At 44.8% G+C, this 17,419-nt stretch overlaps 1 protein-coding gene across 7 annotated transcripts in view; it reads left to right on the forward strand.

Moving 5' to 3' along the window:
- NFAT5 (nuclear factor of activated T cells 5) overlaps positions 1 to 17,419 on the forward strand; it is a 787,967-nt gene that overhangs the window by 323,312 nt on the left and 447,236 nt on the right. Inside the window, exon 1 of one of the 7 annotated variants that reach the window (XM_078670048.1) lies at positions 1,469 to 1,555. The exons of the other annotated variants lie outside the window; for them this stretch is intronic. Within the exon in view, the coding sequence (XP_078526174.1) occupies positions 1,551 to 1,555 (5 nt within the window). The 5' untranslated portion in view covers positions 1,469 to 1,550. Of the gene's footprint in view, positions 1 to 1,468; positions 1,556 to 17,419 lie in introns of those variants that run through there. 7 annotated transcript variants of the gene reach the window in all.

Genomic DNA, 17,419 nt, shown 5'->3' on the forward strand with positions numbered 1-17,419 from the left:
TTCTTAAGCAGGAAATAAATGCAGAAATACATACATCTCTGAGTTTTACAATCCTGTGCAAAACACGCCCTCATGTTAGGATGTCCTGCACAGATTTAAATTGTATCTGGTGACTTAAAGTATTGTACTCTAAACTCTACTACAATGGTATCATTGGTGTCGGGAAGCTACTGCAACACCCCCTTCCCCCTCATACATACATACATACATACAGACAGACACACTCGCTCACTCTATAGAACCTGAATAACTCAATTAACCTGGGCAAGGTGCAGTCAACCAATTATTCCCTTGCACCACCTTCCGACCGTACTTCCCTGATTAAAGAGACTGATGAAAATGTGTTAGAATTTTAGCCATATATCACTTTGGCAGTCAAGTGAAAAGTTTTTTTTGTGTGCTTTTTACAATATTATGGAACCTTCATTTGCTCTTTATTAGATGGCATAAGGAAACATGCAGAGCTTCCTTTTATTGAATTTGTTAATTTCGGGCGTTCAATTGGACTGTAAATAAACTGTTGATATATAGTCGGAAACTTTAATAAATTGTAGTTCTGAGCATTTAATGGAGCAAGCCTCCAAGACCAAAAATAATGGCATGCCCATAAATAGAAGTTTCTTAACTGCTCAGAACATGAGCTGGTATTTGCTTATGCTGATGGCTATAATAGGAAATAGAACTTTGCATATTTTAAGAAGTAATGTTCTGGCGTTACCATATTACAAATGCATTGATCTCTACTTGATCCATTTTCTAGTTGCCTTCTTAGAAGCCTCAACCGTAGTATTTGGAATTGGTCAACTTAAAAGGATTTTAAATACTTACAACTAACTGATAATTGATTTTATTATTGTGAGGCTCCACTAGCTAACATATACAGTTGGCTTCATAGACCAACGTGCTTTTGATCAAGTAGAGAAAAGCTGATTGTATTTGGCTCTAGGGGTGAGGGTGTCTTCTCTCTGCTGCAACAGCCAGTTAATAAAGGAAATGTACCAATAGTAACGAAATAATTGAGGCATCTGCTATATGGTTAAAAATAATACATTCATATAATTTTGGAACTCAAAGTGTTACGTCCACAAACAATGCAGTGGGACAAAGAATACAGAATGATTGATTCCATTGTTGCAGGCGGGAAAGAATGACTAGAGAAATAAGTCATTTACTAACTAGATGAAGGCTAAGCAGAGTAACAAGCAAACCTTTCATTTTGCTAACTCTATATTTTCTTTGTTGTTTTAGTGTGATGCCCCAGCCTACACAACTAAATCAATGTATGTAGTTTAAAGTGATGCACTTTCAAAAATAAATGCAAATGACTCCGTATTATTCAGTTTGAGGCTGTCTGAATTAGTTGCTTTGTTTGCATATTTAATACCCATGGCATACTTTGTAGGTAGCTAGCGAAAAAACGTATTTTTTTCCAGTTGGCTTATCTTTCCTAATTTGTTCCCTAAACCAGGAGCCATCGAGAAGGCTGAGCTGCTGCTAGATATGAGGTCCTTAGAAGAATCCAGTAGTATCATCAAGATATCTGGACAAGGATGAGGTTAATAGAATGGGAAAACAGTAACTTCTTTTATCTGAAATTGTGGCATCAACTTAGGGGAACAGTAGCCTACCAGAAATATGGACATAACACACTTCTTTTCTTAATGTGTTTACTTTTTCACCAGTTAAATGGATACTTCTAGGCTTGATAAATCCAGTGAAAAGTTAATATTATTTTATTCCTTTCATCCTTAAAGGTTGGTACTGTGACTAAGTATCTTGGTTGCATCATGCTTGATCCATGGATTAAATTTCATTCGGTATTGTATTTGAGCTCCAAGGATATATCCAAACTTAATTTGTTAAGGCACACGTACATGGTCCTATTTCTACTCACTTTGCTGAGTCAGTTAATAGAGCACTCAGCAAATTAGATTTCCTTTGGGTCATTTTGTGAGCTTTCAAGTGCTCATCTTATGATGCACTGTCTAGACCCATGAAATGTCAAAGCTTAAAAAAGATGGGAATGGAAAAAATAGATCTTAAAGTGAAAAGTTTGTTCCTGATTTTAATGGTGGATTGCGTATTCAAGTTCAATCTTAATTCAGTTTAAAACTAAATAAACCATAAAAGCGCTATATCATATAAATATAAAATCATAAAATAAAATTGATCTACAATCATTAAGAGCTGCTTTGCATCACAAGAAAATTCATATCTAAATCATGGATTTATAGCAACAGGAACAAGAGCCCTGGGACTGGATAAAAATAAACCACATCATATGTAAATTCAGAATTGCAGTTACTGAAAGTCTCCGATTTCCAAATGTGTCAAACCTTTCCTTACACGTATAACATCAATAAAATACTTTGCTACAGCATTGTATACAGTAGCATTCTTTAAATCAATCAAATGCTGAAATGCCTCCTGGTAATTGGACAATTTATCCTTTAAAAATAGTGGTTTCAAAAATTGTTTCCTATAAACAAGATACAATTTACAAAAAACTGCTAAGTGCAATGTTGACTGTATAGATCGGTTGTCACATGGACATTTAAGGTTATTTAGATCCGAACAACACTTTTCGGGAACGCAGCAAAATGGTGGATTATACTGAGACTGAATAGAGTTCGGAGATACCTATGGTTCATGTTTGAGATAAACTAATGTAAGGTTCTATCCATGACTACTTCTAAGATGACCTAGAACTCACTAAAGTAGTTTCATTATTGTCTCTCGATGCCTTTCCTGTGCACTGAACCTATAGGCGTAGTCTTTTAAATCCCCTTTTGGGAACTATACTATATTTTCCTGAGTCTTCCAGAGATTCCTATCTGGATTATCAAGTTCCTTTCTTTATTACATTTCTTACATATGCTATCCAGGGGACTTTGAGTGCCTGAGCCAAAGCTAAGCAGTCTGTAAGGATTTATTTAGTAAGTTGTGTCCCTATTTTAGACCACACTGAGTGCCATGAAAGCAGTGGTTTTACCTCTGTTAAATCCTTTAAAAAGTGAATCCCTAAATCCATGTGTAGAACAGTCTCTGGAATACAATGTGGAACTGCAAGAAGTCCTTCAGGAATTTGTTCTCTTACCTTTGTAATGTTATGTTATCTCCCCCCAACCCCCGGTATTCCTTCACAATATGTTGCTACTGCAACTGTTTTGGCACCATAGACGGTCAGAATTTCATTTATTGGCCTGATATCAAATGTTGTTGCAAATCTAAATAACCCTTCACTTTTTCTTAGCATGCTGGTACAACTGATTTCCCTGTGGTGATTCCATCCACTATCAGAAGAAAAATGTAGGCCTAAATAACTAAACTTTTTAGTACTGGAAATCTTTCTCCCTTAATACAAAAGGACCAGTCTTTAGCGTGCTTTTACAACAGCACATGGTGAACATTTTTCCCTGCTTAATCTGTCTTTCTTTTCCATATACTCTGTGAAAGTATTAATTAGATTTTGCAGATGTATTGCCATTAGAGATAGTAGGACTGCATTCATCGTACACATACAAAAGAATTGCTACAGACTGTTGTCCAATTCTAGGGGTATCAGTACCAATCGAGCAAGGATATGGGTCGGTAACACTTTAGGTTACTTTTTCAACCCTTTTGTAAAGACTGGAATAATTGAGCCAGGGTGATTGTAAAAGCTCTGGTTGCATTTGAAACCCAGAGTACCCATAGGGTAGGTATATACTTATAGGGACTCCATCAGGGCCAGGGGCCTAAACCTCTGTACTTTTGTCCAATGCTCTGATTACCTCCTTTATAGAAAAGACAGGAGGATACCAGAAGTTTCATGACTTCAATGTCTAACCTTAAAGATGATATAAATACGGAGGCAAAATAATCCACTCATTCAGCCGCTGGAATCGAGCAGTCAAGGATTGGTGTAGATTTATTTCTAAAAAGAGGGGCATTTATTGTGTTACAGAACAATTTTTTCTCCTTTGTCTCTGCAGCCTGAATTAATTTAGCTCATGCCTCCTCTTGTGACTCTTTTTTCCTATGATTTAGGGCCCTTAATATCTGATTCTACTAGCCTGGGTGGCTGCAACATTCCTGGGATAGCAATGAAGCTACTTGTTAAGATCACTACGGGCACGAGTGCAGTTCTGATTAAACCTTCCTTTTCCCACTGTCCTTTACCCTTAATTTCCCTAGAGAGTAGTTGGCTGATGGAGTTAAAGATTTGATTGTGTGCTTTTATATTCTGCTAATAGTTAGCCTTATGATCAAGACAGGTTGAAATGTGAACTAGACTTTGTTTGATTTGAGATGAAGCTAGAAGGATCAACTCTAGTCCATTTTATTATCGTTTTGCTCAACAGGGATGATATTCAGTAATCTGCCTATCTGATTTACTGTTTGTAAACTTATTTGTACCATTAAAATAATTGGATTATGATCACTGATGCAATTTTCCCCCAGCTAAAATTTTGTAGATATAATCATGTTGTTCACTGAGGCAAGAATATGCCTCCTGTACCAGTAAAGTGAGAGGTTGAGGGACACCACTTGGGCAATAGGCTGTTTAAACATCACTTTATTTTAAACTGTACCATAACGGTAGTACCTAAAATGTCCATTGGCCTCACCCTGAGTATTGGCGAGGTTGCCCCCCTGTTTTGAAGAAAGAGGACATTTGGTAACATTAAAATCGCCAGCCCATATTATAGCAACATAATTTGAACTATAAGAAATAAAATCTAAGTCAATCTCCAAGGCTTCTACCACCATGAAGCACCAGAAATGTTATTGTAAAAATTAATCATCAAACGATCAGGGTTGCCATCAGAGGTCAATAACACCAATTGGTAATATATTGATGTTAAACATGTTTTTAACACTTTTAAAGGAACTCTGACTGCTTTTTGCCCAACCCATAGTGGATTGGGTGGCCCAGGCTGTACAGATGGGTGTAAAACAATCTGCATCAAATGAGTCCACTAACCATGTTTCCTTGTGCTTCATTAACATTTTTGGATCTGTCCTCCATGCGGGCTTTTTGGCCAGTCCTGCCATATTCCATGAGACTATTAATATTTCAGGCAAACTTCTCGCATATGTAGTTATTATGACTAGTTCTGCAAATTCATTGTCCGTGTTTATCACTGGTACAATATAAGATGTAGATGGAGATCGAGTAACTACGACTGGGCATAATGTTAGGAACTTTACTTGGGTATTGGTTTGAAGCGGTGAGGAAATATTCAGGTCTGTAGAAAGACCCCAATGGAACAGCATTTTTTTTGCCCCTCATACGAGTACCTTCTAAGTGCACGTTACGGGGAGATATAAGAATATGTTCAAACCAAATAAGGATGTCTAAAATAAAAAATGATACAATCTCCCTCCACAGTTTTTTTTTTTTTTTATACAATAAATTTTATTGGGATTTTACAACCAACGTGGCGTACCCCCCGCAAATAGTGTTCATGCAAATCATGGATTACAGCTATAAAAGCTGCTGATGAGGGTAACATTTGAGGATCAATACCGCAGTTAAACCAACAACCCCTACCTCCCGCCACCCCCCTCCCTTGCACCGCACTTCCCACTAGACACATTATACTGGCATATAAACATACAGGCATATCTCCACGTTGGCCAATCCGCGTCTTAGATTGAAGATTCATTAAATAGTGAGTCTGTCTATAGGGTCTGAGTCTGCTGACGTTGATAGGAGGGAAAGATCAACGCCCCGATAGTTGGCCCATGCTGTCCAGATCTTCCTGTGCTTCTGCGGGCAACCTCGAGCTTGAAACACCGCCACTTCAGCTGACATACATTTATCTAAAGCGGATTTCCAGGCCGCCACCCCCGGGGGAGAAGAGGACTTCCACTGTGGAGCTATGTCCCGCTTAGCCAGAATAAGTCCCAGAAATAATAGATGTTGTTTGTATATGTTCCCCCCAATATCGTCCGTACTGTGGAGAAGTTAGTCGAGGGTCTGCAGGGAGATCCCATCCTAGCACTCGCCCCAGGCAGGACAACACTCGCGACCAGAAATGTTGCAGTGCCGTGCAGCCCCAGACCGTGTGCAAAAAGGAACCGTCGTCCGATTGGCATTTAAGGCAGGTGTGGACGGGATAGCTCCCAACTTCCAGAGTCGAAGATGGGTGTAGTACGCCCGATGAAGATATTTAAACTGGATTAATCGGTATCGAGAGGACACCGCGGAACCCCTGGGACTGGCGAGGGCCTCAGTCCAGTCATCATCTGAGAGGGTCGATATATCCGCCTCCACGCTGCTCTCGTCCGGTGTAGGTTTGTCTTAGAATATGTGGTCAGTGTCTGGTAGAGTTTCCTAATATTATGTTCCCCTAGATCCCCCATCAACAGTTTACCCTCCAACGGGTGAAATTCTGGAAGTGTCGTAAGGTTCTTAATCGGGGGAGACAAGGCATGGCAGAGCTGAAGGTATTCATGGAATTGGGGCTTGTGAAGGTCAAACTCCTCCTGCAGCCGTTGGAAGGATTTAAGTGTGGACCCACGCATCTCATCACCCATCGTTGAGATCCCTATACTGTCCCAACAACGGAAACCGGGCAGAGCCGCGACCGGTCGGAGGCACGTGTCCTGTCAGAGGGGAGTCTCGTGCGTCAGCATGCCCCACCAACCAATAGTCCTAGAGGCGCTCCTCCATATCTGGATCACCGTGCGACAGGCCGGGGGGAGGGCCCCCAGAGCAGAGTTGCTACACAGGAGGTCAAGCAGGGGATATACCTCCAGAAAAATTCGCTCCACCGCGTAAGCCGGGTCATTTTGCGGGTTATACCACCAATCATTAATGACCAGCAGCTGGGATGCCCAGTAATATGACCGCATGTCTGCCGCCGCGATGCCCTCACAGTAGGTAGATTGAACCCAGGTCGCCAGAGCCACCCGAACCGCCTCGCCGCCCCATAGGAAGCTATTCAGGAGTGCATTCATTTGACGAAACCATGACGGCGGGATTGGATATGGGTAGTTTTGCATTCTGTACAGCAAACGTGGCAGGGACACCATTTTCAAAATCGCGGACCTGCCGTATAAGGACAGTGGAAGATGGGACCCTATCGTCGTCTCCTCCCGGACCACCGGGAACAGAGGTGTGATGTTAAGCGACCACGCCACTGAGGGGCATCTGGTGATATGAACCCTGAGGTATTTAAACCCTTCGTTAGCGATGACCAGTTGTGAGGCCCAGTCTTGACAACACTTATCCCCACAAATAAGAAAAAGCGTCAACTTGGACGGGTTGGCATGTAGCCCTGTCGTTTCGCCAAACACCCGCAGAATTTGCAACACCCTCGGTCCGGTGAACCATGGGTCCGAGAAAAAGAAAAGCACGTTTTCCGCATAGAGTGCTAATTATCCGAGTATTCCGGGGACCAAACCAAACCCCTATAAGTCGCGTCCAGGCGCAACAACGCTGCTAACGGTTTGATCGCCAAAGCAAAAAGAAGTGGGGAAAGAGGGCATCCCTGCCGTGTTCACCTCTGAATATGGAAGGGGTCCGAGCGGTACCCGGCCACTTGCACAGAGGCTGTTAGGTCTGTGTATAATAGTTTAACATACGCACAAAAGCGGGGCCCCAGATTAACAGCCTTTAGCAATTTAAAAAGATACGTCCAACTCAGGGAATCGAATGCCTTATCGATGTCGGCTAGTAGGACCGCCACGGGGCGTCCCAGCCTTTGGGCTTCGGCAACCGGGTTATGCGCGCACCTTATGTTATGCCTGGTGGAACAGTGCGGCATAAAGCCTGACTGGTCCGGGTGGACGAGGTCAAGGATACAGGTGCGGAGGCGATCCACCAACACCTTTCCCAGCAGCTTTGGCTCGAAGTTTAATAAAGAGATGAGGCGATACGAGCCCGGGTCCTCCGGTGGGCGGCCCGGTTTGAGGAAAACTACGATTTCAGCATATTGCCAATCCGGAGGCAGAATCTCCTGTTCGAGCGCCTGGTGTAATGCGCCGAAAGATGGGGGCTGGCTGTCCCCATATGGGTGCGCAGGAAGTCCCCAGGGAACCCGTTTGGGCCCAGTGCGCAGCCTGGGTGAATATTGGTAAGGGCGGCCTGCAATTCGTCCAGAGAGATGGGCTGGTCAAGGGCCTCCCGGTGCTCATCCGATAGACGCTTCGGAGGGATATCCACAAGGAAGGCGTCAATGAGCGAATCGGCGAGTACCTCACGGGCGCTGTACAGTTTGGCATAGAAATCGGCGAAGACCTTCACCGCAGCCTCTGGGGAGGAGCACAAGGCGCCTGTAGATGACCGAAGTACCGGGACCTGTGTCGGGGAGGACCGCGCTTGGCAGAGCATGTGGAGCCATCTGACTGGATTTATCTCCCCACTGATATATCCGGTATTGAGCCGCCAACCAGGCTGCTTTGGCAGTGTCTGTGAGCAACTGATGCCGCTGCTGTTGAACCTGGAGCAGAATGCGGTGAGCACCCACGTTAGAACCCTCCACTACCGGGTCCTGGAGGGCACGTTGTCACTCCTCCAGTTCTTGAACCTGCACCAGACGGCACCTCTTCTCTCCCGTGCGGTAGCTAATTTCGACCCCACGTATCGTGGGCTTCCAAGCTTCCCACAGTGTAATCCGGGATGGAACAGACCCGACGTTCGAGGCAAAGTAGTCCACCGTAGCGCAGTGGAGTGCCTCTTGATACACGGGATCGCGAAGCAACCAAGGTGACTTGCGCCAGCGATAGGAAGGGCGACTAGTCTGCAGGCGGAGTTTGGGCTGGGTAGGCGAATGGAGCCGCGTGGGAGGATGGAGGTGCCTACGACCCTGTGTGTGTAGCTATGTGGAAGAAACATGTAATCCAACCGCGATAGCGCGGGGTGTACCGAAGACACATATGTATATCCTGCTTCATAGGGGTGGAAGACCCGTCATGCATCGGTCTAACCTAGAGCATGAGCCAGGATGTTATGTTTAGACCTAGAGGGAGGGACCGTCGGAGGCTGCGCCCGCCATCTGTCCAGAGGGGCCATGACATAATTCCAGTCTCCCCCGAGTATAGTCAAAGCCACCGGAAGTACTCCCCAGAGCTTCGTCAGTCTGTCCACAAATGTCTGGCTAAGGGGGGTGGGGCGTATATGCTTCCCATCGTTATCTGCTCCCCCGCCAAAGTACCAGACGTGACCGTGAAGCGGTCGCCGGGTTCTAGCCACTGCCGAGTGACCTGGAAGTGAACTCTGCGATGAAAAAGTATGGCCGTTCTGCGTGCCCCCCTGGAAAAGCCAGAATGATATACCAGGTTGTAACCAAATCTGGAGAGACACAGGGCCTTATTACCCAATAAGTGAGTCTCCTATAGAAATAGGACATCGACAGAGTGGCGCTTAGCTTGAGTCAGCACCGCCCCTCATTTTTCCTTATTTAGCAGGCCCCACACATTCCAGGACACAATGTTTAGGTCCCCCAGGGGAGTGTCCTTAGCTGTGTGTGACATGAGCCCTGAATGAAGCAAAGCGCGGATGACCATATGAGCATGTGAGACGGTGCGGTGCAAATAACATGCAAAATAACTGCAAAACAAACTGGCTGTAGCCAGTTGGAAAGGAAACGTCCCATTGAGGGACCCTCGCAGCCCTCCGGATAGCCCACCAGGCGGACCTTATTGCGGCGGGCCCTCCCCTCCGCGTCCTTGGCCCAAGCCGCAAGCTCCTTGGAGACCATGGCCAGCTTATCGACCTTCTTCTTGAGGGCGAACACAGTATCTTCGACAATAGAGACCCTCGTCTCGGCCTCTGTGATTTGATCTACCGCCTTCCGGAGGTCTTGATGAAGAAACACAACCTCGGACCCCACCGCACCGATCTGAGCCTCCAGGGCAGTGCGAGATTGCGTGATGGCCTCCAGAAGCATCACCGTGTGCGAGGAGACCCCCACCCCCACCCAGCGGTCTCCTTCCCGGCCGGGGCGGCCGTGGCGGCCGTGGCGTATTGGTCTATAGTTGGCTGCTTAGGCGCCGCCGCGCCAGCGTTGTGCCTGCCCATGGCGGTGTGCTGGGTGACTCCCGGGTCGCCCAGGGCGGAGCGGGCCGCAGAGCCAAGGAGCAGGGGGGAGGACTGCAAGATTCAGCACCCACTGTGCAGCAAGGCAAAGCGCTCCCAGTTGTGTAGTTAGGCAGGCGTTGCCCCCGGGTGCCCCGGGCTCCCGCAAGCCAGGCCCACAGGCGGCGCGGCCCTCAGTGCGGCCTATAGGACCGCACAGCTGAAGTCAGACCCAACAGTGGCCCACCGCCAGAAGACCCCAAAAAGCTGCAGCGGGGAAACGGCACCACGATGATGTCGCTGCCGTCCTCAGGGAAGATCTCGGACCCCACTCCGGTATCCCCAGCAGGCCCCGCAGCCCCAGGCCCCTTTACCAACCTGGAGCAGGCTCACACCGTCTCTAGTGCCCGGCCCTGATCCAGCAGTCATCACGGAGAGCCTCTTGATCCCGGAGAGGCCTCCCCTGCCACTGGGCCACCTCAGCAGGACTCCAGCGGCCTACTCCAGCAGCAGGGGACCCACCTCTCCTCATAATCCATGGCAGGCCAGCCGCCGCAGGGGTCGCGTCGATGTGTAGGCGCTAACCTCAGCCTGTCACAGACAAGCGCAGCACAGATCCCGGCACAGGTTTCCAGGTAAAGCCGGGGGATGGGGCCTCCACCGCCGCGGCGCGCTCTTCGCCGTCCTCGGCCAGCCGACATCACACAGTCACAAGACGGCTGCTACGCCAGGGCCATTAGTCCCCGGCCCAGGCAGGCCACAGCCTCTTTTACAGAGAGGGGGGGAAAGGCGCCACGGCAACAATATTGCGGCCCACGCCCCCGGGACCCCAGCACTGCTCCGCAGGAGGTGGGCGCCCCACAACGAGGAATCGGCTCCTGCGTCATCACCCGCTTGGGGCGCATGGCCTCCGGTGCCCAGCCCCCGCCGTCCTCGCGGGAGCCTCGATACCGGCCAGCCGGCGGCGATCAAGCGCGGCAGCCATTGCGGGCGCCCCCGGATCTCTGGGACACACCGGCAGGCTCGCGGCTCGACCGCCTTCAAAGCGCCACACAGCTTCGCCGTTAGGGACCAGGATCAGCGGCAGATAGTGTCTCTTGTGGGAGCGAACAGCGGAGCTCTACCAAGACGTGTCCGCCATGTTCGGCTCCCAAGCCACGCCCCCTCCCTCCACTGTTTTCCCTAGAGATTCCTATCCATTTGACTCTTCTAACCATCAAAATCTCTTTGGATAACTGGTTCACATTTGATATCCTTTGTGCTAAAAAAGTTATTGATTTGTTTTTAAGTTCTCCTCAAGGTTACCTTCTGAAAGGGCTCAAACCTGGAACTCCCACTAGAATCAAGACATAGGGTGTAGCTTCCGGAGAAAGATGCAAGCAATCCTTTGATGATGAATGACTTTGATTCCCTGATAGATTGCTTTGTGCACCTGACTCTCTTCTCCTGATTTTGTTTGTGAATCTCCCTGTGTTGAGCGTCCTTTAAATGGATATCCATGCTTAGTCAGGAGCTAAGTCTGGTGAAACAGCCATTTCAATGTGGTTGGAATCACGCATACCTTTACCATGCAAACTTTTATAACGACTATACCTTTACCATGCATGCCTTTACAAACTATAATGTAAGTATTACGCAAGTAAGTATATTAAGTGTGTGTGTGTGTGTGTGTGTGTGTGTGTGTGTGTGTGTGTGTGTGTGTGTTAGGGCTGGGCTTTTTTAGGGTGGTTGTGGGTTATTGGGTGGCAAGGATATTTTAAGGGTTTAGGGGGAGTTTGAGTTTTTGGGTGGCTGGGATATTTTCAGAGTTAGGGTGGGTGTAGGTTTAGGGGTTGTGGGTTAGTAAGGTGAGATATTGATATGTGTGAATATATATGTGTGTATGTATGTATGTATAAATATATATATATATATATATGTGTGTATATATATGTGTGTGTGTATATATATATATATATATATATATATATATGAATCTGTAAATATGTGTGTGTATACCCCCTCCCCCACACACACAGTTTATACTCCCCTGTAAAATACTTACATTTTTGTTGTAAAGGCATGCTTGGTAAAGGCAGATGCATAGTAAAAACATTTGTGGTAAAGGCATGTGTGGTTATGAAGCATGCATTGTAAAGACCACGTTGTAAAGGCATGTGTGGGGTTCTGTCATACATCCCTCTATCTGATATGATCTCAGTTGCACTGTCATCATGTCATGATCTCCTGGGGGGATGAGGGGGATTCACCATTTGCCATATCATTTTTGCATCCTGTCACAACTTCACCAGGTCTTTGCACTTGCATACTTGAAATAGAAGTCTGCTTTTCCATAAGCTCCAAAACATGTTTTTAGGCCTGTTTTGAACTGGATGAGTTTTGTTTGTTTTCGCCTCTAGGGCCAACTTTACCAAATTCTTTATATTTTTGCCCTAAGCACTCTGAACATAAGAGACGAGGTCAACTCCTGTAACATTATCCTCCGTTTGCTTGGATGACTTGGTTGGACCTCCCTTATTGGCAGGTTGAGACTCTTAACAGAACCGTTTAAGAGAACCAGATTTGGGTAGAAGAGGTCGTCACTATATCTTCCTATCCAGACACACCCTGATATAATGTGAGAAGATTTGCTTGCCTGGCCAAAAGGAATTGTAGAATGGCAATTTTTTTTTTTTTTTTTTAAAGCAAGAGTCCCTGGCTTGAAAAACATTTGTTGCGCAAGGAGAGGCTGCTCGCTCTCAGTACCTCTCCCCTTCACTCACTGGGGAATCCAAAAAGAGAAGACCAGGTGTAGAAGAAAGTCCCCGTTCAATATTGAGGACATTCTCTTTGAGAAGACGTACAGCACCTATTTGCTTGACGTGCAGGAGAAGGACCCCATCAACGTCAAGACATGGTTCGTTGTCAATGCGCTCTTACGTTGCTGAAAAGAAGACAGCAGAGTGGCATTGCATCTTTTCCTCGAAGAGTGGAAAACCAAAACCAGTGACAAATGGGTTCTGAATATTGTCAAAACTGGATATTGTCTCGGATTCATGAGTCCTCCATCTGCAGTTCAACCATAGAAATTATTCTGTTTTCACAATTCCAGCCAGAAGTTTCCATCTTCTTGCTAAAATAGAATGGGAATGGATTCCTGTTAATTTCTAATGAAGAAGAAAGGACCAAAGAATGAGTGCGGGACCATTCTTGATTTGAAGGAAACCAATAAATAGATTTGCAAAGAAAAGGTACGAATGTTGTTTTAGATCAATCTACAATTCCATCAGAGCGATGGCCTGTGCCCTATAGATCTGCAAGATGCCTATTTTCACATACTTTGTTTCCGAAAAACATAGTAAATTCCTGATGTTTGCAGCCGGAAGTAACCCTTACAAATACAAAGTTCTTCCTTTTGGTCTCAAGTCTGCGCCCAGGACCTTTTCCAAATGCATGGCTGTCTTTTCAGCAGCACATCTCAAGAGGTTAAATATATTCCTCTACCCCTACCTAAGCAAATGGCTGACCAAAGCTTCAGTGTATCAGCAAGCTTTCCAACATTATGCGATTGTTGTAGTCACCTTCAACCGATTGGGCTGCATTTAAATCACGAAAAATCAATTTCCATCTCAATACAATCTCTTCATTACTAGGCAGCAGTTTAAAATACAGTCAACACAAAAGTTTTTTCTTCAGAAGAGTTATTTATCTGTCCTTCAGAAATGTTAAAATCTGAAGAAAAGAGGCCACCAAATAGGAAGACAGAGCTCTCTCCTAGGATTAATGGCATGCTGCATCTTCCTTGTACAAAATGTACGCCTGAACATGAAACTTCTGCAACAATGTCTGGAGGATCAGTGGAACCAGCTCTCAAGCAAATCTGAAGTCAAAGTGACCCTAATAATGCATTTAATGCAATCGCACAGCTCTTGGTGTCTCTCAGAGAATCTGTTCAAGAGAGTGAATTTTCATCAAGACATCTCCACAAAGACCGTAGTAATGGATGTTTTCCTGTTGGGTTGGGGTGGTCACATGTTTCGCCTTCAGATTCAAGCCTTTGATTCTCTGATGGCACAGACATACCACATCAACCTCCTAGAGTTGAGAGTGGTACATCTTGCTCTAAAGACTTTGCTTCTGTCCATCAAGACAAACTCCCTCCTTGTCCAGACGGATAACCACTGTCCATGAATTTTCGAATCGAGCATGAAAGGATGAGATTCAGAGTGCTGCTCCTGGAAGCACAAACAATCTGGCTAGTATCTAATAATCTCAGGTTTATGGCTGTCCATATGCCAAGCATCCAACATTTTCAGGTGGAGACTCTTAACAGAACCGTTTAAGAGAACCAGATTTGGGTATTAAACAAAGATGTTTTGTAAGACTTATTTTAGGGATTTTCTGAAATAGACCTCTTGGCAAACGTAGAAAACACAAAATGCCTAGACGTTGCCTTGAGGTTGTACCAACATATCACTTTGAAGAATGCCCTATGAATTAACTGGTCGGGCAAATTACTTTACAGCTTTCCTCCCAGTCCGCTGTTGCCATCATTGATCATCAAGCCAGCTCATTCAAAGGCCAGAATGATTCTTATCACCCCGGAGTGGCCAAGTCAAAGGTAGGTCGCACATCGTCTCCACCTCTCAGAACGTCCACATGGGGCTGCTTTGCAGAGCAGACCTTCTGCACAAGTTCTGGAGCAAGATACTGCACTCCAGCCTTCAGTCCTTGAACTTAGCAGATTGGCTCCTCAATGCATAGAATGTGACCATTTAAATCTTCCTCAGAAGTGCTAGGACGTGTTTAGAAAAGCCAGAATGCTATCTTTAAATGGAAGCGATTCTGCATCAGGCTCAGAACAATTATTATCTTATCACCTGCCAAGAAGAGCCAGTGCTCCCATGTCTACTTCATTTATCTGAAGCGAAGCTGCAATTTTTCCCAGTTAAATGCCGCCTTGCAGCTATCCCAGCCTATAGAAAATGTCTTTCACAAATTTCCTTTTTCCTTTTTTTTTATTTCCTGTAGATAAGGATTTTATTGATGGCAGTAAAGTTTATTCGAACATCAGGACACCTCCACAGGAATTGAATTTTGTCCCATCACATCTCTTGGGCCTTTCCTTTGAGCCTATACTTAAGGCTTCCCTTCAACCCTTATCATGGCAAGCTTCTTTCCTAGTTGCTTTGACCTCTGCACACAGGCTTAGTGAAATTCAGGTTCTTTGGCTTCATAAATCTTAACGTTTTTCACAGTAATGGTGCAGTGATGAAAGTTCACCCCGCATTCCTTTGTAAAGTGGTAGCAGACTTTGCAGAGTTTTTTTTATATAGCGTGAACTTGAACCGAACCGGGTATCAGAGCGCTTTACATAGCACCAGTTACGTTACATGAGGACACACATTCATTTTGTTAGGCATGGGGAGATTAAGTGATTTGCCCAGAATCACAGGAGGTTTTAGCGACATTACCGAGACTCGAACCAGGTTTCCAAGGTCGAGCGCCCTAGCCGTTAGGCCAACTCCTCTATGTCAGTCTTTCAGAATCCATCTACTCTAGCAGAGACGTCCCTCCACTCTATTAATGTGAGAAGGGTGTTCGTTTCATCTGAACAAAACTGAAGTAACGTGCCTACTGCTGCATTACTTAGATATTCCAATCTCTGAAATCTGCAGGACAGCAATATGAAGATCTTTTCACATCTTTACAAGACACTGTTGCCTTGATTCAGACTCTAGAGCAGATTCCCAATAGGTCAAGCCTATTTGAGATTTTTTTTTAAACCTTTTATCTTTTCCATTGTGGCTTAGGGGATGAGCTAGCCATTCTACTCGGAGCTTATTATCAATGGAGAATCCCCTGAAGGAGTAGGAATAGTTTACCACCTGTAATTCTAGCTCTCTCTCTGGGAAATTTCCATTGAAATCAAAAGCAACCCTCCCAACTCACTGAATCAACTGCCACCTACAGATCATTATAGAACAATGGAGATCTTGGTGCCATTAAAGGTGCACTGTTCTATTGTCTTTCACTTTACTGAAGCCTATACAGTTGCACTGCCCTATGCTTCCTTATCGTACATTGGAATAGAAAAAGGGTTTATTTTCTTTTATTTTAAAGCAAATTAATGGAATTGGCAATGTAGCTTGTTTTAGGCTGCTGAATTATGCATTTTGGTCATGTACTTTTTAGCTTTTCGAAAGTAAGCCAAAGATACTATACAAAATGTGACTGAAAAAAGTGGATAGGACTGTTCAGGTCAACAGAGATTCCCTTTAAAAAGAAGCGATCATGTCCTAGCTACTGTGAAGGAAAGTTTCAGGTTTTTTAGGGACACGGAAGCAAGGATTATGCATCCTTTCTTCTGTTTATTTTCTGAGCTGCCGTAACCAATATAACTTTGTAACATTACTACATTTCCCATGACCCTGAATAAAACATGAACACAGTAACAGTGATCACATTCCACCAATCAGATTGCCTTTCTTCCCCGTAAAACAGTTTCCAAAGAAAGGCCTACCTCTTTCTTCATGAAGAAATCATACTGCTGACCATAAATCCATCAATATTCTTATGGAAAAAGTAAATAGTGTGAAAAGACGCAGATACTGTCACTGTAACATATTTTTGTTTGTGCAAATGGATTGTAAAATTAAAATGCAATGAACGGATTTAAACAAAAAAAAGAAAATAGTGTGAAAAAACCCACCCAATGCCTCCACTTAATATCAGAAATAAAATTACAATCACATTGACTGAATTCAAAAACCTTGTACTTACACCAAACTGAGATATTATGTTCCCAGTAGAGATGGGACACAAATTGTAGCATACCTTTTTGTGTGAAATATTACTCACTTAAGAGTTTTTTCTTAGCATGAAAACTTTCACTCAGGGTAGCTAGGAAATTTTATTTTCTGTAACCGGACCAAAGGCTCAGATTATGCAAGTTTGAAGCTTACTCACACTCCATGATGTAACTAACTCCCATCAGGTGTCTGAAATAAACATTCCTTAAAGGTGGATTCTGATGACCAATCTGCCGCATAAAAGATGTCCTCCAAACAGCTTTGGAAAGTGAAAGATTTGGATGCCATGCTCCGTCTTGCAGAATGGACTCCAAAGGTTGAAGTATCTATGCCTGCTTTGTTATTATCCACCTTACTCATCTAGACATCGTGGGAGAGGAAACCGGTTTATATGATTTCATAATAGTCATCGACAATTGCCTAGGTGATATCAACTCTTCTGCTACTGAATCGTACTCCCTGATATTTCTACTCAAAGCTTTGGGTTATTGGGATAGTCGCCTAATGGACCACCTTGGTATGTGACTTGCTATTCCTGGATTCAGTAAAAGTGACGACTTCAGGAGAAAATGTTCTGGGCGGTATTTGCAAGGACCTTACAACCAAAGCTCTCTTTTAT

The sequence above is a fragment of the Lissotriton helveticus genome, chromosome 12 (genome assembly GCF_964261635.1).
Source record: "Lissotriton helveticus chromosome 12, aLisHel1.1, whole genome shotgun sequence".
NCBI classification, from domain to species: Eukaryota; Metazoa; Chordata; class Amphibia; order Caudata; family Salamandridae; genus Lissotriton; species Lissotriton helveticus.